The sequence below is a fragment of the Pseudorca crassidens genome, chromosome 12, assembly GCF_039906515.1.
Source record: "Pseudorca crassidens isolate mPseCra1 chromosome 12, mPseCra1.hap1, whole genome shotgun sequence".
NCBI classification, from domain to species: Eukaryota; Metazoa; Chordata; class Mammalia; order Artiodactyla; family Delphinidae; genus Pseudorca; species Pseudorca crassidens.
The window spans coordinates 87,117,488-87,144,733 of NC_090307.1; the positions used below are offsets into that span (position 1 = coordinate 87,117,488).

Here is a 27,246-nt window from a genome sequence, read left to right on the forward strand (position 1 = left end):
TAATATTCCATTGTATATATGTGCCACATCTTCTTTATCCATTCATCTGTCGATGGACACTTAGGTTGCTTCCATGTCCTGGCTATTATAAACAGAGCTGCAATGAACATTTTGGTACCTGACTCTTTTTGAATTATGGTTTTCTCAGGGTATATGCCCTGTAGTGGGATTGCTGGGTCGTATGGTAGTTCTAGTCTTAGTTTTTTAAGGAACCTGCATACTGTTCTCCATAGTGGCTGTATCAATTTACATTCCCACCAGCAGTGCAAGAGGGTTCCTTTTTCTCCACACCCTCTCCAGCATTTATTGTTTGTAGATTTTTTGATGATGGCCATTCTGACTGGTGTGAGATGATATCTCATGGTAGTTTTGATTTGCATTTCTCTAATGATTAGTGATGTTGAGCATTCTTTCATGTGCCTCTTGGCCATCTGCATGTCTTCTTTGGAGAAATGTCTATTTAGGTCTTCTGCCCATTTTTGGATTGGCTTGTTTGTTGTTTTGATATTGAGCTGCATGAGCTGCTTGGAAATTTTGGAGATTAATCCTTTGTCAGTTGCTTCATTTGCAAATACTTTCTCCCTTTCTGAGGGTTGTCTTTTCGTCTTGTTTGTGGTTTCCTTTGCTGTGCAAAAGCTTTTAAGTTTCATTAGGTCCCATTTGTTTATTTTTGTTTTTATTTCCATTTCTCTAGGAGGTGGGTCAAAAAGGATCTTGCTGTGATTTATGTCATAGAGTGTTCTATGTTTTCCTCTAAGAGTTTGATAGTGTCTGGTCTTACATTTAGGTCTTTAACCCATTTTGAGTTTATTTTTGTGTGTGGTGTTAGGGAGTGTTCTAATTTCATTCTTTTACATGTAGCTGTCCAGTTTTCCCAGCACCACTTATTGAAGAGGCTGTCTTTTCCCCACTGTATATTCTTGCCTCCTTTATCAAAGATAAGATGACCATATGTGCGTGGGTTTATCTCTGGGCTTTCTATTCTGTTCCATTGATCTGTATTTCTGTTTTTGTGCCAGTACCATACTGTCTTGATTACTGTAGCTTTGTAGTATAGTGTGAAGTCAGGGAGCCTCATTCCTCCAGCTCTGTTTTTCTTTCTCAAGATTGCTTTGGCTCTTTGGGGTCTTTCATGTTTCCATATAAATTGTGAAATTTTTTTGTTCTAGTTTTGTGAAAAATGACAGTGGTAGTTAGATAGGGATTGCATTGAATCTGTAGATTGCTTTGGGTAGTAGAGTCATTTTCACAATGTTGATTTTTCCAATCCAAGAACATGATATATCTCTCCATCTATTTGTATCATCTAATTTTTTTCATCAGTGTCTTATAATTTTCTGCATACAGGTCTTTTGTCTCCTTAGGTAGGTTTATTCCTAGATATTTTATTCTTTTAGTTGCAGTGGTAAATGCGAGTGTTTTCTTAATTTCACTTTCAGATTTTTCATCATTAGTGTATAGGAATGCAAAAGATTTCTGTGCATTAATTTTGTTTCCTCTGCAGGGAATTCTCTGCATGGGGCAGAGCAGGAGGGAAGGGGAGCAGGTTTTGGAGTCAGGGGATCTGGTTTCTAATTCTGGCTCTGTCACTGTCTAGCTCTGTGACCTCCAGCTGGTTGCTCCCTCTGGGGGTGTGAGGGTCACAGTTTGATCATCAGGACATTGGGAACAATAGTAATCATCCTGATCATGGGGCTGCTTGGTCAAATTGCCCTGTGATCCGTGTATGTGGAAGCATGTGATAAGCCATTAAAGTGGCAAGTACTTGTAGAAATGAGGAGGTGCTCTTGACAGTGGGAGGACTCTGCTTATGGAGACATGCATTCTGGAACATTCTCTCCAGTTGCCCCTTTGGCAGCAAGATGGAATGGCTGGAAACAGGGATACAATGAGACGCCTCTATTCATGGCTTGCATAAATTAATTCCCGGAACTTTGTGATGGCAAGAAAGAAAGCTTTGAGGAGTTAGCATATGTAGTCACCAGAATTCAACAGGAAAAACCATCCAGTTGGGACAAAGAATGGCGCCTGAATCTCTGGAGGGGGTCAGGAACGCCAAATGCAAGAGCGAGCAGGTGTTACGTTTTAGCATCTGTGTAAGGTCCTATAAGAAGGGAATACAGGAAGCAGAAACTTAAAAAAATTTAATTAGATATGCAAGTATTTGAGTCCCCTAATTCCACCCTGGGGTACCTTATGGTAGGCAGCAAAATCAGGGGCTTTAGGACAACCCTTGAGTCCAGAACATTCTCTCCTGCTGCTTGAAATTCTGACTTTAGGGATTCCCTTCTTTGGGTCCTTTTTGGATTTTGATAAATCCTTTTTTAAAGTTTCAGTCGCTCCTGGGAGGGTCCATTCACCTGTTTTTTCTTCTTTTCTTTCTTTTTTAATTGAAGCAAATTTCACATAACATAAAATGTACCATTTCTAAGTGAATAATTCACTGCCGTTTAGTACACAGTGTTGTGCAGACACCGCCTCTGTCTAATTCCAAGACATTTTTATGACCCAAAAGGAAACCCCATACCTGTTAGCTAAGCAGCTACTCCTCGTTCTGCTCCTCCCAGCCCCTGGAAACCACTGATCTGCTTTCTATCTCTGTGGATTTACCTATTCTGGGTATTTTATGTAAACGGAACCGTACAATACATGGCCTTTTGTGTCTGGCTTCTTTCACTTGGAATGATGTGTTTGTTTTATTTTATTTTATTTTTTTGCCGTACGTGGTCCTCTCAGTGTTGTGGCCTCTCCCGTTGCGGAGCACAGGCTCGGGACGCGCAGGCTCAGCGGCCATGGCTCACGGACCCAGCCGCTCCGCGGCATGTGGGATCTTCCCAGACCGGGGCACGATCCCGCGTCCCCTGCCTCGGCAGGCGGACTCTCAACCACTGCGCCACCGGGGGAGCCCTGGAATGATGTTTTTGAGGTTCATCCGCGTTGTAACATGTATCAGCACTTCATTCCTTTTTGTGGCTGAATAGTATTCCGTGATACGTATATATCACATTTTGTTTACCCTTTCATCACGTGATGGGCATTTGGGTTGTTTCTGCCTTTTGGCTGTTGTGAGCAGTGCCGCCATGAGGTGCATGTACAAGGGTTTGCCTGAGTATCTGTTTTCAGTTCGTTTGGGTCTACATAAAGGAGTAGAATGACTGAGTCATACAGTAATTCTATGTTTAGCTTTCTGAGCATATGCAAAGCTGTTTTCCGCAGTGGCTGCACCATTTTACATTCCTACCAGCAGTGTACAGGGGTTCCAGTTTCTCCACATCCTTATCAACGTTTATTATTTTCTCTTTTTTGATGATAGCCATCCTCGTGGGTGCGATGTGGTCTCTCATGGTTTTGATTTGCGTTTCCCTGACTAATGATGCTGAGCATCTTTTCATGTTCTTGTTGGCCACGTATATCTTCTTTGAAGAAACATCTATTTTCAGATTGAGTTATTTGTCTTTTTTTGTTGTTGAGTTGCAAGAGCTCTTTATATATGCTGGATACTAGACCCTTATCAGAGATATGATTTGTGGATGTATCCTCCCATTGTATCCTTTCACCTACATTCATATGTTTTTAATTGCATCTTAGACCCTGCTGTTATGTGTGGATTTGATTAATAAAACTCTTGGAGGGAATCTTTGCTTCTAAGTTCTTGGTGGCAGTGGAATGTCTGTCCTGATGGATCTGTCTTTGCTGATGCTCCTGTAATGGCACACATACCATTTTTTGGCATCGTGGCATTCCTTTTGCCTTCTCTGTGGAAAAGGATGCCCAGAGCCCCACTGGGCATTTCTTATTAGTCCACAGGCCTCTGGGAAGCAGAGGGGGTTCAGGTACCTTCACAGCTAAGCATGTGCTGACCCTCTGCAGCATTAGTTCATGCACCCGGAAGTCCAATGACACCCTTTTCGTATTACTTACATTTAGTTAAGCACAGCAAGCAGCTTGGCTTTCCATGGCCCTGTCTTCCTCCTGATTGTTCTCCAGACAAGTCCACAGCATCTGGGCAAGTCCCAAGGCCATTGTCAGAGAACTTGGATGTTGCCTTGCAATCCCCGTGGTTACAGAGGAGATGTATTCTGGTTAGTAGCAACATGAAGATAGTTTTAGGAGCAGGGAAGAAACGGCAGACAATCCAGGCTGGGAACTCTCTTTGGCCTTTGCTCAATGGCTGAAGCAGCTGGGGCCCTGGATTCTTCCTTGGGGAATTGAGTTCTGCAAGCATCGTACCAGGCAGTCCTTGGCCACTTCAGCCTGCCTGAATGCTGTGTTTCTTTTGCTCCTCTGAGGACCGCATGGTCCCACTGTTTCCTCTTCACAGTGTGATCAGTGCTGCCCGCCTCCCCCTTGGTGCCCTGGATGGCACGGCCCCTGCAGCCTCTCAGACCCTCCCACCTCATGGGGGCCCTTCCCCATCCCCAGGGGAAGAACCGGGCCCCAGATTCCATCCACGCCTGCCAGACACATCCGTCTCGCCTCCGTCCCACGGGACCCCTGAAACAGAAAGCGATCTGGTTCCCAACACACCGATCAGACAGAAAATTAACAGACGTGGCAAAGCGCTGGGGCTCCTACTTTGGGGCGCTTGTAAAAGTAACAGGACACTTAGTTTTCAAAGGAAAGGCATTATGGCCACCCTTCCCTACATGTCCCAGAGGAAAGGGGAGAGCTGTTCTAGCTCCCTGTTTTGAACTAAAATGGTCATATATATATATATTTATATATATATAATTTTTTTTTCTACCCCACAGAATTAAGGCAGCAGCAGGTGTGAAAATAACCGCAGTGAGAGTCAGCAGCGAAGACCAGTGGGCAGTCCAGGAAGAAATTGACAATGACAGTGTTCAGACAGCAGCCACCCTCACCTGCGTGGGTCATCACCCGGACACACAGAGCAGGTAAGCGCTGAGATGCTCATGGTACCTCGGCAGTGGTGGGTTGGGGATGGTTGCAAATGCTGACGGGAAAATAATGAGTGTATAAATGAAGAGGTGCCTCTGCATTTTTATTTTTTGTGCCTTTTTTTAAAAAAAAATTATTTATTTTTTTATACAGCAGGTTCTTATTAGTTATCCACTGTATACATATTCGTGTATATATGTCAATGCCAATCTCCCAGTTCATCCCACCACCACCCTCCCCCCGCTCCACGTTCCCCCCTTGGTGTCCATACGTTTGTGCTCTACCTCTGTGTCTCTATTTCTGACCTGCAAACCGGTTCACCTGCACCATTTTTCTAGGTGCCTCTGCATTTAATGGGAGATGTGTTCTTTTGAATTCATCAGCTCAGCTCCGTCCTACAGCTTCTGAATGTATTATCGGATGTGCTGCAGGATGAGGGCTTTATCCTTTCTGCTCTTTATACATCAACGACCTAATTAGGTTGGCAGTCTCAAAAATTACCTGAACTCCTGTTTGTCACAGTGCAGGGTTTGATAACCATTATTTTAAAATTTTATTATTGTTATTGTTATTGTTGGCAGTGAAGAGCTGAAGAATGAAGTGGGGAAAATAGAAATGATTTAAGAGGCAAGGGGGAAATGTACATTTTAATGAGTGAACTGAGGGTGCCTCTAGCTGTCACGTAATTGTCTCCCAGTGCTTAAAGGTAGTGGTTTTGCAGCTATCACACCTGGGTATTGGCATATGGGCTCGGGATGTGAAGTTGGGGAACTTGGCACTGCTGGCAGCTCTTCTCCAGCTCCGATAGCAGCCTTGGGTTTTATGGGGCTGAGCTTGCCTGGGAAGCAGAAGGAGGTTGTTGCTAATAATCTTGCATCTGGGCTCCCAACAGGCAGAACGAGCTCTCACCCCTGTTGCCACAGTCTTTTCTACAGTCTCTTGGCCTCTCTTCTCTTCCCTTTTGACCGAGCAATGCTGGCCATGCAGTTCCCCCGGCTTTAAAACCACCAATGGCTCCCACTTCAGCCAGGATGAGACCCCTACTCCTCAGGCTGGCATAGAGCCCTGTTTAGATCTTTCACTTATCATCTTCTAGTGTCATCACCTGTTCTCTTTTCTTTCGTTTCTTGTTTTGTTTTTTTTTTTCTCTTTTTGCCACACTGCGTAGCATGCAGGATCTTAGTTCCCTGATGAGGGATTAACCCTGTGCCCCCTGCAATGGAAGGGCAGGAGTCTTAACCACTGGACCACTAGGGAAGTCCCTCTTTTCTTGTTTTTAAACCCTTTGAGGTCCACGATGTTGGGCACCAGAGGGGCACTGGGTGGATGAGTGAGGGAGCTGGTGGGTGGGTGGGTGGGAGCGTGAGAAATGGAGAGACTGTGTGAAGCTCTTGCCTTTTCTAATGGGTTTCTAGGCTGAGGGCTGTCTCTGCTTGGGTGACCTCAGCCAACCTCAGCTAGAACTCTGTTCTGCCTGGTTTTGAAGAGCTCTTTCAAAGGGAAAGAGTGACTCAAGTTGAGTGATCAGAAGCCTCTGACTAGGAATATTGATCAGGTGGTCTGGGTTCCTCTCACTCCCAGCTCAACATTCCGGTCATCATCCTTCACATCCCTTGACAGAGCTTTTAGTCTGCAGCCTCATGTGGCCCATGGTTTCCCTGGAAATCTGAATCTGCTGTCTGAACACTCCCCTGTCCTGAGCTGTCGATACCTGGAAAGAGTCTAGGATGTTTATATTTGCTCAGTTGCAGGTACTAGAATTCTCACCTAAAAGTGGCTGCAGCAATAGGATTTTGTCATCTCATGTGACAGGAAGCTTGGAGGTGGGTGGTTCCGTGGTTGGTTAATCCAGCAGCGCAATTGTGTCACCCAGGTGCATTCCGTCTTCCTCCTCTATCATGCCCAATTCACTGGCTGTCATCCTCCAGCTTGTTTCCTCACGGCTGCAAGATGGCTGCAGCAGTTCCAGGCATCACAAACTTATCTAGTTGTATACAAAGACTGGAAGGGAGGGGGGCTTCTCTTTTTGCCGGGAAAGAAGACCTTTCCACCTGGAAAGAAGACTTCCCCTGGAAGTGTAAGATCTCATCAGTAGTTCCATGCCTTTGCTCAAGAAGCAGGGTAGTCTGGAAAGTTGAATATCTGGTATTACTTTCAGACTTTGTACTGAGAGATAGTCTTTGATGTCAGGGAGAAGGATGGTCAGCTAGCAGTATCTGCCACGCTTCTTAAAGGTGGGATGTGTCCAGGGTCGTGCCTTGATCTCTGTTTTGACTCCACTGGAAGACTTCCTCTTGGTTTTGCTGGGGTGTTTATCCAGTGGACTTTGTCTGACTGATGCCCTTAGGTACCACACGATTGAAGCCCACGCAGAAAGGGCTCCTTGACTCCTTGTGCAGATGGAGAAATTCGGGGGGGACAGGTTCCAGAAGTGTCTGGATGCAGCATTCTTAGCAACCTGGCTCTGTCTTTCCTCTGGGTTGGCATCATCTCCAGCAGGTCTTCCCAGCATCAATCCTACTGGCTTGGTCACTTCAAGGAGAACGCTGTTCTGCTCCATCACATCCAGCGCAAGTCTTGGGGCTGCTCATCACTGGCTCTGCCTGGAGTAACATGGATCTTGTACTCACTCTGAACCAATCTCTGTAGCCAGCTGTAAAAGTAGGGGATGGGTGGGGCTTCCCTGGTGGCACAGTGGTTGAGAGTCCGCCTGCCGATGCAGGGGACGCGGGTTCGTGCCCCGGTCCGGGAAGATCCCACATGCTGGGGAGCGGCTGGGCCCGTGAGCCATGGCCGCTGAGCCTGCGCGTCCGGAGCCTGTGCTCCGCGGTGGGAGAGGCCACAACAGTGAGAGGCCCGCGTACCGCAAAAAAAAAAAAAAAGTGGGGGATGGGTGAACCCACCTGAATGACTTGGGCTCAGAGTACGGGAGAGGGTTCTTGGGGGAAAATGGGAGGGCAGAAACAAGAGGTGGCCAGGAAGTGACGACAGTCCTGCTGACCCTCTTATTGGGCTGGAGGAGCCCCAGTGGGATGCCTGGACTTACACCCTCAGAAGTCACCGTGTGGGTCTCTAACTCTCAGTGGTCTGCACATGGGAAATTGACTTGGTTGAAATACTGGCTGATGGAGTGGTGATGTTTTAAATTGAAGGGAAAACACAGGCTGTGGTTATCACTTTCGGTTCTGAGAGAATCAATTTTGCATTTTCTTTAGAAGAGATTAAAAAAGTTACAAGAGAAAAAAAGTTGTTACATAACCAGAGTTACATAAGTATCAGACATTGCAGCATCGTCTTCTCTGACTTCACTTTCCGTTTTTGCCCTTCCCTGTGCTGTTAGAAGGGCAGGGATTGTTGCTGGCATGACAATTTATGCTTATCTAATATCCCTCTAAAATCGCTTCCATAATCTAAATAAATAATTGCTTCTTTTTATACTTTTTTTTGGTTGTTGAATTGTGAGATCAAATGAGGTGTGAAATACCAGCTCATGGACTGTGCTTGTCAGGCTAACAAAGTGAATCTGTGAATATATCCCTAACAAAACATCCCGAGGAAAGCTGTTATCTCTGAATTGTGACAACCTTGGGCGGAATAGGGTTTTTAATAGAATATAAGGTACCAACTGCCTGAAGTTCTGTGATAAGAATTAAAAATGTGTCAGTATGGGAAGACTCAATGGGCTCGGTTAAGAAGGCAGAAAGGTCTTAATTCAAAATATTTTAATGAACACTCATTGTGAGGAAATGTGAGTAATAAAGATGGAAACCACAAGGGACTTCCCTGGTGGCGCAGTGGTTAAGAATCCACCTGCCAATGCAGGGGACGCCGGTTCGAGCCCTGGTCCGGGAAGATCCTGTGTGCCACAGAGCAGCTAAGCCCGTGCGCCACAACTACTGAGCCTGCACTCTAGAGCCCGTGCTCCGCAACAAGTGAAGCCACTGCAATGAGAAGCCCGTGCACCGCAAAGAAGAGTAGCCCCCGCTCGCCGCAACTAGAGAAAGCCCGCGCGTAGCAACGAAGACCCTACGCAGCCAAAATTAAATAAAATGAAATCTTAAAAAAAAGATGGAAACCACAAGATAACGAGTCGCATTGCCCAACGAAACGAGAAGGGATTAGAAAAATGAGCAAATTTGAAAGTGTTCAGAACGGAGAAAATGAAACCAAGAGAAATGAAAGCCGGATGATGGACTCTTGGTGTGGGAAACCACGTGCAACCAGCTAGGTTGAGATGAGGTTGCTTCTTCAGTGATTTCTGTCTGGCCGTTGGGACCCAAACCTCAGAGAAAATAAGGTGCCACTCTGTGTGGTCAGAAACCACAATGCAGAGCTCATTCTCATCTGAAAGTTGGTACAGAGGCAGAGAGAAGCTCCGGGGTGCACCATAGAAACGGGAGTCTGTGCTTCTCCATAGGATAGAAAAGCCAAACCCTAAATTTACCTTTGTTGTATATAATGAAAAGCATGGCAAAAACAAACTTCTGTTAATCGATTTTTGAGATTTTTCTGTGAAAAGTTCTTGAAAGAAATAGACACACCCCACATGATTGTAGCCCAGTTGAAGGTGAAATCGACCTCAAAGTCAAATGTTTACTGTGAAGTGTTACCATGTTTGAACATCTGGATTCACTGTTTCAGGAGTCTTTCTCGGCCTGCTCTAATCCAGAAGTGATTATAACGGGTTGAGCAGAAGAAGGGATCACCCTTTCAACTAACTTGACTGACTCATTGCCTTTTGTGAGATTTAGCAGTTGAACCTTAAGAAACAAACAATGGTGATAGAGGAAAAGTCACCATGTCCTGTGTCATTTTATGGATCCGTGAAACACGAACCAGGCTCAATCTTTTATTGTGCTTGAGGCGTCTTATTCAAGTTAGAGAAGAAGAAGGAGAAGAAGAAGAAAAGAAGGGGGAGGGGGAGGGAGAGGACAGGTCAGTGATGGTAACAGTTGCCTCTGTTTCTAAGAAGTATAAGTAGATTTTCCCCACCAGGCTCAGTTCAGGGTGGTTACTTTCCTTCTGTAAGATGTTTTATTGAGACGTAAAAGATAGAACACGTGGAACGTTGTAGTGCGTCTCTGAGGGCAGTTCTGTGTGATCGTGTTCCTTATTTATTTGAAAAACTTCTTGAAAAACCATATCATTTGGTGCCTGGCACCGTTGTAAGTCTTTGCGGGAAAACACACTTTTAAAACTCGGAAATCCTAGAGCCCTAGGAGGCAGATAACTATTATCGTTCCCATTCACCAGATGTGTAAACTGAGGCACAGTTTCAGTGATTCCCCCAGGTCTCAGAACCAGTCAGTAGCCAAAGCACTCTGCCTTTCGGGTCCACGGTCTTGTCCACGACACTGGGCTCTTCACGAGGCATGAGGAGATGCCCCTGCTGTGCACTCTCCTTCCCCCCCACCCCATCTTTCAGCTCTCTTGCCTTAAGTGGACTGAAAACTCAGTAAAAAGCAGCATCCACAGCACTAGCAGACCATCTAGCATGTGGAAATAGGCGCTGTAGTGAGTTGAAGGGTGGTCCCTCAAAAGATGTGTCCACATCCGAACCCCTGGAACTTGTGAATGTGACCCTGTTTGGAAAAAGGGTCTTTACAGAGGTAACTCAGAATCTTGAGAAGAGGTGATCATTCTGGATTATCTGGGCAGGCCCTCAATCCAATGACGTGTCTATATAAGATATATTCATTGCAGCTCTATTTACAATAGCCAGGACATGGAAACAACCTAAGTGTCCATCATCGGATGAATGGATAAAGAAGATGTGGCACATATATACAATGGAATATTACTCAGCCATAAAAAGAACTGAGGTATTTGTAGTGAGGTGGATGGACCTAGAGTCTGTCATACAGAGTGAAGTAAGTCAGAAAGAGAAAAACAAATACCATATGCTAACACATATATATGGAATCTAAGAAAAAAAAAGGTCATGAAGAACCTAGGGGTAAGACGGGAATAAAGATGCAGACCTACTAGAGAATAGACTTGAGGATATGGGGAGGGAGAAGGGTAAGCTGGGACAAAGTGAGAGAGAGGCATGGACATATATACACTACCAAATGCAAAACAGATAGCTAGTGGGAAGCAGCCGCATAGCACAGGGAGATCAGCTCGGTGCTTTGTGACCTCCTGGAGGGGTGGGATAGGGAGGGTGGGAGGGAGGGAGACGCAAGAGGGAATAGATATGGGAACATATGTATAACTGATTCACTTTGTTATAAAGCAGAAATAGCACACCACTGTAAAGCAATTATACTCCAATAAAGATGTTAAAAAAGAAATAGACACACAGAGAAGCAGGCCACGTAAAGATGGAGGCTGAGATGGGAGGGGTGCAGCCACAAACCAAGGGAGCCTGGTGCCACCAGAGGCTGGGCAAGGCATTGAATGGATCCCCCCTGGAGGCCCTGATGACACCTTGGTTTTGGAGCTCTGGCTTTCAGAACTGTGAGAGAATAAATCTCTATTGTTTTAGGCCATTACATTTTTGGTAATTTGTTGAAGCAGCCCTAGGAAATGAATACGGGGGCTTAATGACTACTTGGCAAATGAATAAATCAAGGCATCTCAATCCTAGATGTCTCTCAGAATAGCCTGGGAGTCTCTAAAAAGCACACACTCCTTAGACCCTACCCCTAATTGGGTCACAGGCATTGTTATTTAAAAAAAAAAAAAACCCTAGTGATTTTAATGTGTAGCCAGGGATACAGGAATAAATGAAATGTTAATGAATGTAAGCACCATAAAGAAGATAAAGGTACTTTGTTGTTTAAACAATTTTAGGATTGGAAAATGATTGACTTAGAACGCGGAATTCTTGGGTTTACAGTAGCATTTGCCACTGCACGCCTGGAGACCCCTGAGTACCAGCTGTCGCAACAGTTCAAAATCAAGATTTGATGCATAGAAACGTATCGTGCCCTGGACTCATCTGTAATTCTCTCTAGAAAGTGGCAACAGAATTCACCTATAGGAAACAGAGGACTCTTCCCCTCCCCGCAAAAGGGACCAGACCAGCTGAAGAAAAGAAAACAAATATTTAAAAAATATTTCTCCTCTTTTCCTAACCAGTGTGAAACTCTTTGTTCATTTATGCAGCTGGCTAGTTTCAGCCTAAGTGTAATAGACAGCTTCTTACTTCAAAAGGAATAGATGTTTAGCTGTAGAAAATTCAGAAGATACAACTGAGTAAAATGGAGAAGGTAAAGGTCATCTCTGAACCAAGGTATGAGTCATAGGCTGCCATTGTTCATAGTTTGATGAGTATATCTGCACATGCTCATTTGTTCACATGTGTGTGAGTATACATAAATACGTGATTTTTGTCAATACTAGAATCTGTTTACCTTTGAAAGCTGTTGTTTTCAGTAATAATGTAGAATAAATACATGGCAGCATCTTTTCATGTCGTTAGATATTTAACTATCAAAAGAATGATCAACCCTTTTGGAAAACTGATGCAAGTGGTGGATTCTTCCCCCCCCAAAACTACAAATAGGCACACATAAACATTGTTTTCTAACAATTTCAAATGAATGGGACCTTTCCGTGAACCTGTCATTTTTAACGTAATGTTTTAAAGTGGTACAGTATTCTGTTGATATGATAGAGGTGTGTTCCATTCATTTACCGTGTTTCGTTTTTTCCTCTTTAAAACATTGCTGCTGGCCATTTGTATGATGTTTTGTGTTTTCCTCCTTTTAAACATTCTCTTTTTTTAAAAAAATAAAATGTCTGTTGCATATTCCTGTAGATAAGTCTTTAGGAGAGAAAGCTGCAAGTGAATGGGTAGGTTCAAAAGACATGACTGTGTTTTAAGTTCGTGACGCTTTTGTGAAATTTTCCTGCCAGTTTGCACTGCCAGCTGCGTAAGAGTGCCTAGTTCTCCGTTCCTTTGCCAACTTCGGGCATTGCCTTAAAAAGATAATTTGATAGTTGAAATATGGCTGTCTGCTTGCATTGACGTAATTTCTGGTGAAGTTTAACAATTTTTGTCATGTTTGACTGCAAATGTTTTTCCCCACTTGTTGTCTTTAGTGTCTTGTTTGTTTCTTTTGTTATTTTTGTATTCTGACTTTAGCGATGTTGTAGGCTTTTGTGTTGTCCAATCCAGTCATCATTTTCTTTCAAGTCAAGGGCTCCCACCTGGAGGAGGGATGGTGTAGGGACAAGCAGGACGCGTGAAAGGCTCTGTCAAAACCCACCCGTGAGGCGCTTCCCTGTTGGTCCAGTGGGTAAGACTCCACACTCCCAGTGCAGGGGGCCTGGGTTTGATCCCTGGTCAGGGAACTAGATCCCGCATGCTGCAACTAAAAAAGATCCCATATGCAGCAACTAAGACCCGGCATAGCCAAATAAATACATAAATAAATATTTAAAAAAAAAAAAAAAGACCACCCATCAGCCCAGCCTCTGAGTGGTGTCAGAGAGAACCAGAGCCAGACGCTGGTTAAAGTGGTGGAGAGAGATTTTATTCAGAAAGTATTGCAATGAGGGAAGAGAGACCCCAGGGTAGAATTGGGCTCCATTCCCAATACAGTAAAGACAGCTGGGGGTTTACAGCCAAGAACAGAGTGGGCGTGGTGTCGGTAGGTGGCAAATTGCCAAAAGGAGACAGTGAAGGTAAGGGGCTTCTTGCTAGACTGACCAAACCAGATGCTTGCTGAGGGCAGGCCAGACCGATCAGACAGCACGCGTGGGCATGAGGAATTTGATTGGATAGGGAGGGTGATCAGCTATCAAGGGTGGGGTGGGATGCCTCTAAACTGACTTAGCAGGATTCTCGCTGTAATTGGGCTACGCAGGTGTGGCAAGGACACGGCCACCGTCAGGAGGAGGGAGGGCTCAGAGGAGCCAGTCTCAAGCTGGGTTAAAGCGAGAGTCTGTCCAGTGACTGCACAGGGCAGTGCTCACTGCTGGCCTGGCGGAGGCAGGTAGTGTGAGTGGGAATTAAACCTTGGTCATCTTAAGCCATTGAGGGTGGTTTTTTTTTTAATTGAAGTATAGTTGAATTACAATATTGTTTTAGTGTCAGGTGTACAGCAAAGTGATTTGTGTGTGTGTGTGTGTGTATTCAGATTATTTTCCTTTATAGGTTATTACAAGATATTGAATATAATTCCCTGTGCTGTACAGTAAATCCTTGTTGCTTATCTATTTTATGTATAGTAGTTTGCATCTGTTAATCCCGAACTCCTAACTTATCCCTCCCCCTTTCCCCTTTGGTAACCAGAAGTTGGTTTCGTGTCTGTGAGTCTGTTTCTGTTTTGTATCTAGAGTCATTTCGTTACCAGCCTGAGCCGGAACCGAACTCAGGTTTGGCTGCCCATTGTCTCTCAAAAATTCAATGTTTGAGAGACAAGGGGTGGTGGAAAAAGAAAAATGCTTTATTCAGGAAGCTGGTGACCCCGGGAAGAGGGCAGACTAGCGTCCCCCAGATGATCTCCCCATCGCCGATCAGGGGGCGAGAGCTTGTAAAGGAAAGCTTCCAGGGTGTGCACGTGAGGGCTACGTGCAGAATAGCAGTCAGCTCCGATAGCCATCTTGAAACTGGTCGTGTGGTGGTCTGGTCAGCGTCATCTTCAGCTCCAGGGTTGGTTTATTACCACTTTTCTTGAGGCCAGTTCCTGGAACTGTGCAAGCCGTGGATTCAGTGCGGCTCTAGACGGGGCAGCGTGTGTCATGGGTGTAGTCTGGTTATCACGCCATTAGCTTTTTCCCTCTGGTGGCTGCTTTAGTATCTGCAGAACGACTCAGGAATGTGCGTCAGACACTGTTATCTAAGTCCTTCAGGGAGGAACTAAAGATTCTGTGATGCTGTTGCCCTAACCATTAGCTGCCTCCGCCTTCTCTTTAGTGGCTCAGAGGAGGCCTGGGAGACTACAGCTTTTCCACAGACAAGAGACAGGGCACATGGAAGGGCCTTTGTGCATGGGAGGGCCCCTGAGGGCCCTGCGCGTTTTCAGTTTGTATTATTTTTTGATGCTACATGTAAGTGATATCATATAGTATTTGTCTTTCTGTATCTGACTTACTTCAGTAAGTGTAATATTCTCTGGGTGCATCCATGTTGCTGTAAATGGCAAGATTTCATTCTTTTTTATGGCTGAGTAATATTCCACTTTTTAAATACACACCACATCTTCTTAAACCAATTGTCTGTTGATGGGTACTTTCTATGTCTTGGCTATTGTAAATAGTGCTGCTATGAACATTGGGTGCATGTGTCTTCTTGAAGTAGAGTTTTTGTCTTTTCCTGATAGCCCAGAAGTAGGATTGCTGGATCACATGGTAGCTCTATTTTTAGTTTTTTAAGGAACCTCCATACTGTTTTCCATAGTGGCTGCACCAATTTACATTCCCACCAACAGTGCACGAGGGTTCCCTCTTCTCCACACCCTCTCCAGCATTTATTATTTGCAGACTTTTTGATGGTAGACATTCTGCACAGGGTGAGGTGATACCACATTATGGTTTTGAGTTGCATTTCTCTGATACCTAGCGATGTTGAGCATCTTTTCATGTGCCTGTTAGGCCATCGAGGTTTGAATTCACTTGTTACCACAACGTGAGTAGTCTATCCTGACTGATACAAAGAGTATCCAAATATACAGTTAAAAAATATGAAGATTTTTTTGGAGCAGTTTCAGGTTTACAGAAGGATTGAGTGGAAATTACAGGAAATTCCCACATTACTCCCCGACATACGGTTTCCCCATTATTAACACCTGGCATTATTAGTGTGGCACGTTTATTACAATTGATGAGCCAATATTAAAGATGCGTTCTTTGTTTTTTAAACTTAACTTTTATTTTATATTGGAATATAGTTGATTTACAGTGTTGTGTTAGTTTCAGCTGTATAGCAAAGTGGTTCAGATACACATACACAGATATCCATTCTTTTTCAGATTCCTTTCTCATATAGGTTATTATAGAATATCGAGTAGAATTCCCTGTGCTATACAGTAGGTCCTTGTTGGTTATCTATTTTATATATAGTAGTGTGTATATGTTCATCCCAAACTCCTAACTTATCCCTCCCCCGCTCACCTTTCCCCTTTGGTAACCATAAGTGTGTTTTCAAAGTCTGTGAGTCTGTTTCGGTTTTGTAAATAAGTTCATTTGTGTTGTATTTTAGATTCCACATATAAGTGATATCATATGATATTTGTCTTTCTCTGACTTACTTCGCTTAGTGTGATGAAGGCGCATTCTTGTTAACTGAAGTCCACAGCATACATTAAGGATCACTCTGTTGTACATTCTCTGGGTTTGGATGATACATAATGACACGTGTCCACCATGCCGGCATCCTACAGAATACTTTCACTGCCCTAACAATCCTTTGTGCTTCACCTAATCATCCTTCCCTCCCTCCCCCCCAAACCCCTGGTCACCCCTGATCTTTTTATTATCCTTATAGTTTTGCGTTTTCCAGAATGTCATAGAGTTGGGATCACAGAATGTAGCCTTTTCAGATCGGCTTCTTTCGCTTAGTAACATGCATTGAAGGTTCCTCCACGTCTTTTCATGGCTTGAGAGCTCATTTCTTTTCAGCACTGAATGATACTCCATTGTCTGGATGAACCACGCTTTATTTATCCATTCACCTGCCAAAGGACATCTTGCTTGCCTCCAAGTTTTGGCAGTTGGGAATAAAGCTGCCATAAACATCTGTGTGTGTAATCTTTGTGGGCTTAAGTTTTTAACTCCTTTAGGTAAACACCGAGGAACGTGACTGCTGAACGTTATGGTAAGACTATGTTTAGTTTTGTGTGAAACTGTGAAACTATCGCTGAAAGTGGCTGCACCATTTTTCATTCCCACCAGCAAGGAATAAGAGCTCCTGTCGCTGCCCCGCATCCTCACAGGTATTTGGTGGTGAGTGTTTTGGATTTTAGCTCCTCTAATAGGTGTGCAGTAGTTTCTCACTGTTGTTTGAATTTGCAGCTCCCTGAGAGTATGTGACGTGGAGCAGCTTTTCACGGGCTTATTTTCCATCTGTATCTCTTTTTTGGTGAGGTGTCTGGTCAGATCTTTGGCCCATTTTAAAAACTGGGTTGTTATTTCTTATTGCTGTGTGTTAAGAGGTCTTTGTAGATCTTATATGCCCATCCTTTATCAGTTATGCGCTTTGCAAATATCTTCTCCCAGTCTGTGGCTTGTCTTTTCATTCTCTTAATCAAATATACATATTGGGTAGCGATACCATGTAGGGAATAAGTTCAGAGGTTTCAAAGTGGCTACATTTATGTGATGAAGAAGTTTTCCTAATTCTCAGGATGGCTCGTTTGGAGCAGAAACCTGTATATTTGGGTGTTTGGGTGTGGTTTTTGCTAAAACAATGTGTCTTACTTTGTGCCGCTGAGTCTTCCTGCTGGCCAGGAGGGCCGTGCTGGCAGAGGACTGTATTCCTGGCAGGCTCATTCCTAGAAATTCCTTGTGGCCACCACATGGCCTCTGACTGTGGTCTCTCCCCACTAATCCGTTCTGCTACCAGCTGCCAGGCTAATCTTAAAATACCGCTTTCATCACCACCTAGTGGTTCCCTGTTGCCTGTCTCTGGAAGTCTAAACAATTGGCTTGACTTTTTATGGTCTTTTTAGAAGCGGGGTTCTCTCTGTCACCCAAGATGCTCAGAACTCTGGTGCAAGAGACAGATGCTGGGACAGCGAACTCAGCCAGTAGGTGGCGCTCTGTACAGTTTTAGGACAAGAGCCCAAGTGCAGCACAACAAAGAAGAGGATGCAATGGAGGAAAAGTCATCTCAGAGGAGGTGACATTTGAATTGGTCCTTAAAGGATGAGTGGAAGTTTAAACCTAAGCAGTTCTGGGAAGGTGCCCTATTAAGCCATTCTTTAAATAATACTAACGCTGTATTGTGTTCGTTTTCCAGAATGTTCTTTAATGCACAAGTTTGATAGTGGTTGGGTTGTCTCAGAATATGGAGCATCTGTGGAGAGGGGATGCATCTGGATGGGGCCGTTTTGAATAGTCTTGAAAGGTGCCAACGTGGGAGGAGTTTTCAGGGGGTGTTGGAAGCAGATCCTATTAAATGCAATGCTTATTTAGCACCTACTTTGTGCCAGGTTCTATGCTGTATATTATCCCTGTGAATTATCAAAATATACCCATGAAGAAGGTAGAACAAATAACCCCACTTACAGATGCGGAGGGTGAGGCTCAGATATTAAGGGTCCACAGCTAGGTCCATAGCTAGGACTGGTGGATCTGGGATTGGAACCCAGATTTCAAGATCCTAGAACAGCGCCTGGCACACAGTAGGCACTCAACAAACGTGTGTCAGATCATTCTAAGCCCAAGACTCCTTCCCCAGCACCAGGGAAAAAGAGAAGAGAGTGGTGCTGAAGAGAAACTCTGCCAAAGGTCAACACTTGGGCAGGATTTTGGTGGCCTCCCCAAATCCCCAATTTAAGCAACATTGTGTGAGGCTATAGGAAGCTCAGCCTCCATCATTGCTTTATCAGCTTCATGCATTATGGGTCCTTTAGACCCATAATAGAAATAGAAGTAGAGAACAGAGTTTCTCTCAGACACTCAAGTATCGTGGAGATTCAGACATGCCCTTTCTTCTTGAGTGCAGATCTTATTTCTTCTGTGTGATTTAACGTCTGTAGTTCCCTGATGCAGGCAGAAATTGAGCCAGAGGATACGGGAGGCTTTCTTTCCAAAGGTCTGCCCAAATGGTGATCTGCCATGGGAACCTTTGCAACAGATTTCTGATGGGCGGTTGATGAAATTAATCGAGGGTAACCTGCAAAGTTGATGCTCTTGGGAATGACTCTTTGTTTAACCTTTTAGGTTGGTATTTGTCAGAAACCCCAGCCGCTCCATTAAATCATTTTTATGTCATTATTGTGATGTATTTATTTACTTATTTTGACATATTTATTATGATGACATTATAGATGTCATTGACCAAATGACCACTGGAGCTAGGAAACGTTCCTCAGATCTGGTGCAAATCTTTGACAAAAGCAATCAAATGAACCTTCGAGCACTTCCCCCGCCCCTACACTTCCCTCACGGTTCCCTGGAGAAAATACTCTGTGATTGGAAAGTATTCATTTAATGCAGCCTGCCTCAACCAAGCATCAATTCCTGTAAACCTACAGAAGAGGTAGTATACCTGGTTACCTTTTTTTTTCTTTACTGTGTGAGCAGAAACCTCTATGTTTTTTTTTTTTTTTTTTCTCTATGTTTTCTGAAAGGACATCTGATTCGGTTTTATCCAGCTCCATGGCCAGCGTCCTCTGTTGCTTTCCGTGGGTACAGGTGCAACGTGTCTCCACGTTCTGTCACCTTGTATCCAAACATAACTATTTAAAGGCACTTGACGCTGTTTGCAGGAAGGATGTGCAGCCTTCCACCTCCAAAGACGTTCCTCCGTCTCATCAGAAGATCCACTTTTTTAATTAGTAGACTTTATTTTTTCTTTTTGTTGGTTTTTTTTTTTTACTTTAGACTTTATTTTTTAGATCAGTTTTAAATTTACAGAAAAATGGAGCTGAGATTTCCCATATACGTTCCCCACCACTCCACACCCGCTTTCCCCCATTATTAACACTTTGCATTAGTAAATTGCATTTGGTATAATTGATGAGCCAATATGGATACATTATTATTAATGAAACGCCATACTTAATTCAGATTTTTTAAAGTTTTCACCTAACGTCCTTTTTCTATCGCAGGATTCCACCCAGCACACGACATCACATTTAGTCACCATGTCACCTCAGGCTGTGACAGTTTCTCAGACATTCCTTGTTCTTGGTGACCTCGATGGGTTTGGGGGGGAGTGTTGGTCAGGTATTTTGTGGATGTCCCCCCACTGGGATTTGCCTGATTCCCCCCCCTCCTGATTAGACTGGGGTTATAAGTTTTGGGGAGGCAGACCACAGAGGTGAAGTGTCATTTTCATCACATCACACCGAGAGTGCCCACGACCAACACTATCTTATCACTGTTGACATTGACCTTGGTGACCTGGTGGCAGCCAGCGTCTGCTAGGTTTCCCCACTGTGAAGCTACGCCATCCCTTGCTGTCCGCACCGTCCTCTTGGAAAGGAAGTCGCAACGCAGCCCATACTTAAGGGTGGGAGCCTTGGTCCCCTCCCGTGTGGTGGACTGTCTGCAAAATGTACTTGGGATTTTCCTTGCTGCTCCATTTTCACTTCCCACACTAACTGCACCTCGTCTGTGAACTCCAGGACTGAAGGATTGACTGTGTGTCTGAAGGAAGGACTGTGTGTCTTTCCACACAGAGTTGCTGTTGCCCAGCGCCATGCGTGGCACATGTTAGGTGCTAAATAAGAAATGACTGTGGCTGCATGAATAATGAAGGATGGTCTAGTTAGGAACGCCTCACCTCCTGGACTTCTGCCACCCCTTAACAGAGAGGGACCTCAGCTGCAGCGTTGACGGTCGGTGGGTACACTGGAGATCTGGACCTCACGTCATCCATCAGAGTTTCACTTTAGCCGTTGCACACAGTGATACGCGTGTCCACAGAGTGGAACCAGAGTCACATGTGATGGAGGGTGACCGGCATGGGGCTGGGGCTGCAGTAGATAGGGTGGGCAGAGAAGGTCTGTGTGGGAAGCACCATTGGCTCTGAAATGGGAGTGTGGAAGAGCCAGCCACGAGATGATCTGGGGAAGGACTTTCTAGGCCGAGGGAAGAGCAGGTGGTGCCTGGGTGGTGGGTTGGAGCTCTGGGAAGCATCCAGCTGAGCTTGAGCCAGTGTCTACTGAAGGTTGTGTCTACATCCGACAGGCAACCTAAGGCATCACAGGTTCTGGGGTTCAGGATGTGGGTGCCTTTGGGCGATGCTCTTCTGCTAACCCCCTTGTGTATTTGCAATCCCGCAAAATTGGAATCTGTGATGTGTGTCTCCCGGGCTTATGTGCCCGGATGCTGGGTCAGCGGGCTTCCGTCTGGATCTGGCCTGTGGGCACCACTGCAGGAGAGCAGAGGATGGGAGGAAAAGGAGGCAGCGTGGAGACATCCCTTCTGTCGCTGGCCCCGGCGGTGGCTGCACCCTCCTCACAGCCCAGCTCCTGCCGGACGGGTAGCTGTGGTCAGTTTCCATCCAGGGGTCCTTGGGCTCCTGTCCGCCCACCTCCCGCCATTGCTCCTCTAGCCTCGAGGTGGTCCTGGCTTCTTGCTCTTCTGATCTCTGCTTTCTCACCGTCCCATCCTACTTTTCACATTTGCTGTCACTTGGGCAACCAATTCCCTGCCCTAAATTCCCTTTCTTGTTTATTCCTGAGGTAGTTTGTGTCCTGCTCACACAGTGGCCTGATTCAGTGAGGCTGGGGGCCAAGAGCTCCCCGTCACACTGAAGGTTTTTTTTTTTTTTTTTCAGTATGAAACTCAGAGTGCATGAGAGGAGGGCCTGCGGTGGTTGAGCCAGCCTTGGATTCTTGCTTCACTAAGTGTTCTGGAAACCCTGAGGAATACCCCCTCAGTGCACCTGAGCCATCCCTCACCCCATCGCTGCAAGCAGACGGACAGATTGGGGCCCTTGTCTCTGGTTCCCGACAGGGACTGCTCAAGTCGTCCCTTCCAGGGTGACACTGTAGCATTGCAAACCCCCTGCCTGAGGCCACCTGGTTGGGAGGGCCTGCTTTCTTGCTCTTTTGAGTGACATCTCTGTGATTATCTGGGGAGATATTTGCATTTGATTTCCAAGAGAGGAAGGAGAGAGTTGGGTTTGGTTGCCACTAAGATTGGGGTGCAGAAAGGAGTGGAGCCCCCAGCCCTGCCCATCCGGGGCCAGGACAGTCTCCCAGTTTCTCCAGGGAGAGGATTCAGACATGTCCACCCTGGTGCCCAACAAGGACACGCCAGCCAGCATCAGGGTCCAGGACTGCCCAGAAACATTTATCCACTCAATGTCTCTCCCTTGTGAAGTTTACATTCTAGTGGGAGGAAACAGACAATAATAAGTATTTACTATAAGATGGAGAAAAGTTCTAAGGAGATGAGGTCATACTGGAGTAGGGTGGTCCTAATCCAGTGTGACTGGTGTCCTTCCAAAAGGGGGAAATTTGGACACAGACACATAGGCAGGACGCCATATGAAGGTGAAAGCAGAGATCGGGGTGAGGCTTCTGCAAGCCAAGGGGCACCAGAGATCGCCAGCAATCTCTCAGAAGCCAGGGAGAGACAAGGAACAGATTCTCCTTTGAAGCTCACAGAAGGAACCAACCCTGCCAACACTTTGATTTTGGACTTCCAGCCTCCGGAACTGTGGGAAAATACTTTTCTGTGGCTTAAGCCACTTTGTTACGGCAGCCCTGGCAGAGGGGTACACTTCCCCCTTCTTCCTTTGTCCCCCTCCCGGGAATACAGATCTGCGACGGAACTATTTACAGTTCAGTGGCTGGTGTGGTTCCAGCCCATCTTTTTTTTTTTTAACATCTTTATTGGAGTATACTTGCTTTACAATGGTGTAAAGTTAGTCTCTGCTGTATAACAAAGTGAATCAGCTATACATATACATATATCCCCATATCCCCTCCCTCTTGCGTCTCCCTCCCACCCTCCCTATCCCACCCCTCTAGGTGGTCACAAAGCACCGAGCGGATCTCCCTGTGCTATGCGGCTGCTTCCCACTAGCTATCTGTTTTACATTTGGTACCTTATATATGTCCATGCCACTCTCTCACTTCGTCCCAGCTTACCCTTCCCCCTCCCTGTGTCCTCAAGTCCATTCTCTACGTCTGTGTCTTTATTCCTGTCCTGCCCCTAGGTTCCTCACAACCATTTTTTTTTAAGATTCCATATATATGTGTTAGCATACGATATTTGTTTTTCTCTTTCTGACTTACTTCACTCTGTATGACAGACTCTAGTTCCATCCACCTCACTGCAAATAGCTCAATTTCGTTTCTTTTTATGGCTGAGTAATATTCCATTGTATATATGTGCCACATCTTCTTTATCCATTCATCTGTCAATGAACACTTAGGTTGCTTCCGTGTCCTGGCTATTGTAAATAGAGCTGCAATGAACATTGTGGTAAATGACTCTTTTTGAATTATAGCTTTCTCAGGGTATATGCCCAGTAGTGGGATTGCTGCAGCCCATCTTCTTTTCCAAGTCTCAGAATGATCTCCCCAGGAGAGGATGCAAGTCCATTCCACCACCTGGGAGGGTTCTCTCTGGGCTCCAGGTGGCCTTTGACCCTCAAGCACAGCTCATCTGCAGAGCACAGATGTGTCTGGGTGGGTAATTCTGGTGGACACAGGAATCAGGGATTCATGCCACGTACTCATTTAGCCAATAGATATTTGGCCAAAAGCACTGATTAGGGAAGGAAACCCAAATAAGACCTTGAATGCAGGTAGCCCTGCCCACCATCTACTCAGGAGAGTCTGCCCTGGAGGGAGCATGAGACAGGAGGGTGGCCCTGCCCTTCCTTGGTCTGGATACACTTTCCCTCGGTTTCTCGTACCCTGAGCACCTCCACACACTGACTGACATCCTGGGGCTTGCAGATCTCAAATTTTCATGTAACATGACCCTAGCACAAGCCAGCTACCAAAAACAAGAGGTGGACATTTGGGTCATTTCCACCTTTTGGCTATTGTGAAAAGTGCTGCTATGAACACTCATGTATAAGTTTCTGTTTGAAAACCTGTTTTTCATTATTTTGGGTAGATGCCCAGGAATTGCTGGGTCATATGGTAATTCTGTGTGTAACTAACTGAGGAACTGCAGCTACTCCACTTCCCTTTCCTGCCAGCAATTTACAAGGGTGCTGATTTCTAACACATCTTCGGATGAATTAAGAAAATGTGGTCCACCTATATGGGAAAAGAGTCTCAAAAAGAGTGGATATATGTATGTGTATAACTGATTCAGTGTGCTGTACAGCAGAAAGTAACACAACATTGTCAATCAACTATACTTCAATAAAAATTAAAAAAAAAGAATATGTGGTCCATCTATACAGTAGACTATTATTCAACCATAAAAAGGAAATGAAACACTGACACAGGCTACAATGTAGAAGAACCTTGAAAACATGATGCTAAACAAAAGACGTCAGGTCCAAGAGGTCACATATTGTATGATTCCATTCATAGGAAATGTCCACAATAGACAAACCCACAGAGACAGAAAGCAGATTGCCAGGAGCTGGGGGGAAGTGAGTATGGGAAGTGACTGCTTAGTGGGTAAGGAGTTTCCTTGCAGTGTGATGAAGAACTTCCAGGACGAGATTGTGGTGATATTTGCACAACATTGTAATCTCCTTAATGCCACGGAATTGTATGCTGTCAAAAGGTTATGTGCATTTTACTGAAACCGAAACAACAACAACAGAAAAGAGAGAAGTTCTTTTCTCAGCAAAAAACACCTACAGTGTGCTTTAAGGCCCCTTTAAGAGATATTCAGAGGCTATTTCTGACATGTAATTTTTACCATCCGTGTGGTCTTTCAAACTAAACCCCTGTGCAAGAATCAGCACCCGCTCTGCTCGCTATAGGGAGACTTTCCAAGAATTAAACCTATTTTTTAAGAATGCAAAGCTAATAATTTCAGAGCTTCCAATTCCACGTGGGTGGTTATTCCATAGGAAGGATCCTAGCAAGGCTTTATGAGAATTAGCAATGGCTCCAGATTCAATCCCAGAGAGGTGTGACTCTTGAAAGAGCAAGGAGGCAAAGCTAAAACACCCACCACGGAGAGGCAAAGCAAAACTGGGAACAAGCAGATGCCCTGACACCCATGATCCACCACGTTGCACATGCAGGTCCAAACAGCAAGGAAGCTGACTGCTGTCTGCTCTCTAAGTGGACAAGTTGTTTTTCTTTACTCTTCTTTCTTTAAGGATGATTTCAAGGGACTCCCCAGGTGGTGCAGTGGTTAAGAATCTGCCTGCCGGGGCTTCCCTGGTGGCGCAGTGGTTGAGAGTCCGCCTGCCGATGCAGGGGACGCGGGTTCGTGCCCCGGTCCGGGAGGATCCCACGTGCCGCGGAGCGGCTGGGCCCGTGAGCCATGGCCGCTGAGCCTGCGCGTCTGGAGCCTGTGCTCCGCAACGGGAGAGGCCACAACAGTGAGAGGCCCGCGTACCGCAAAAAACAAAACAAAAAAAACAAAAGCAAAGGGAATTCCCTGGCTGTCCAGTGGTTAGGACTCCACACTTTCACTGCCCAGTGATCCCTGGTCGGGGAACTAAGATCCAGCAGGCCATGCAGCACAGCCAACAAAACAAAAAAGAAACAAACAAACAAAACCCCAAAACGAACAACAAACTATCCTTATTGTATTCTCCTTCCTTCCTCCTTAGAGCAGTTAACCCCTATCTGGAATTACATGCTTCTCCCTCTTATGTTTATCTAATGTTATTACGTAGATACTGCTAGGGTTCAAATGCTTGTGTCCCCACCCCCCCAATTTATATGCTGGAATCCTAACGTTCAAGGTGATGGTATTAGAAGGTGAGACCTTTGGGAGATGCTTAGAGGTCATAAGGATGGAGCCCCCATGATGGGATTTGTGCCCATATAATAGAGACCCCAGAGAGGTCCCTCCCCTCTTTCACCATGTGAGGACACTGCAAAAAGTTGCCATCTGTGGGTCAGGAAATGGGCCTCACCAGGTACTGAATCTGCTGGCACCTTGATCTTAGACTTCCAGCCTCCACAACTGGGAGAAATAAATTTCTGTTGTTTATAAGCTCCCCGGTGGGTGGTGTTTTGTTAGAGCAGTCCACACGAACAAAGACAGGTGCAATTCCATAGAACCGGGTCTGTCATATTTTCAAACTATGTAAATGACATCATGCTATCAGGATCGTTCTGTAACTTGTCTCCTTTCCTCAGTGCAACATTTCCTATGTTAAATCTTTGCCTTTCTAGACTTCGGTGCCCATTCTTGTATGTGCCCTCTTAAATGTTTGCACCAGGTCCTCTGGGACAGTGGTTTTAAACTGAGGGTTGTGACTGTTAATGAGTAGTGACAAGTATTAAAAAAAAAAGGGAAATTGAATAGATTAGCACAGAATAGAAAATATCAGAGTCCATAGCATTTAATAGAGAAAACTATTATTTCATGAAACCTTAGTGTTGCTCATGTGTGATTTTTCTGAGTGGCCATGCAAAATCTATTCCTTACTGGGGACTGGAGTAAAAAAATGGGATGTCCAAGCTCCAGGGTCTGTCCTAGCAATGAGATTGCAGCATCCTTGGGTGTACATATCTTCAGCTTTCTACCTGTGGCCAAACGGCTTTCTGAAGTGGTTGTACCAACTGGCAAGTTGTCGTTGAGTTTAGAAGTTTCTTAACTTTTGGAAAGGAGAGGAGTTTTTCAGAAGCTAGTCCCTGCCTGTCTTATTTGGGGTTGATGTTCTTCTGGCTTAGTTTTATGGATCTGCTGTTGGTGTTTGGTTGGGGAAACACTCATCTTAAAGTCTTGCCATTTAATTTCTCTGCTGTCAAGAGGCAGGATGAAGTTACTCCTCTTTTTCAAAGAATGATTGAAGTAGAAAATAATGACTGCAAAATGCTGTAGTTAACCATCAGCAGATAAGCTGATGGATCGGCTGTCACTTGGATCTTACTCCAAAGGGAAAGAAAAGGGTATTTAATCATTTTCAAAAAACAAAAGCAGCGGTGATGAATTCGATGCACTTTGACACTGAGTGACTCATTAGGAGGCACTGTTATTTTCCAGTTAAAAAAGGCACCTTGCATCTCCCCTTTGATTAAACAGTTGTGAAGCAAGGTCTTTGTTTTCAAGAGCCCACCAGGTCTCCTGAACTGTGTAGACGTACGAACTATTGGTACTTAGCATGGGGTCAGTTGGAATCTCCTGTATCCAGGTGGCAAATTGGTAGACTTTGAACCCGTTTTGTGTGACCTGCTGAATGTTTTTTTTTTCCCCCTTCAATTTGGGCCAGCATTTTAAAAATCAGGAGCTTTGACTGCAAATACACATTTTAGACATCTCTGGAGAAGCGGAAGGTCGGCAACATGGAGTCAGGCTGATATTGGGTGAGCACAACTGCTGATGCTGCCTGTGGCCGCTCAGTTTACTGAGCTCTCTTATTCACCACAGTCCTCTCCACTCCCTACTGTCCTCCCAAAACTGGGTAAAAAGCCTGAACCCAGTTCTAATGTGTGTGTGTATATGGGGATGGATGGTTCCCCCCATCACACCAAGCAGGGCTCCCACACCATCTGGGTGTCCTACAATACAACTCGATTCTGACTCTGTCTACCTGGAGTCAGCATCGGATCCCACAAGACTGCCCTCTCTTCCCCCACTGAGATGCCAACCGCAAGTCCAGGTTGCCAC

At 45.1% G+C, this 27,246-nt stretch overlaps 1 protein-coding gene across 3 annotated transcripts in view; it reads left to right on the top strand.

Annotated features, from left to right (window-relative positions):
• The window catches only part of TMEM132B (transmembrane protein 132B), a 409,658-nt gene that overhangs the window by 222,684 nt on the left and 159,728 nt on the right, over nucleotides 1-27,246 (top strand). For all 3 annotated transcript variants that reach the window (XM_067701186.1, XM_067701185.1, XM_067701184.1), the window contains one exon: nucleotides 4,752-4,898. In XM_067701186.1, coding sequence (XP_067557287.1) covers nucleotides 4,752-4,898 — 147 coding nt within the window. The remainder of the gene's footprint in view (nucleotides 1-4,751; nucleotides 4,899-27,246) is intronic.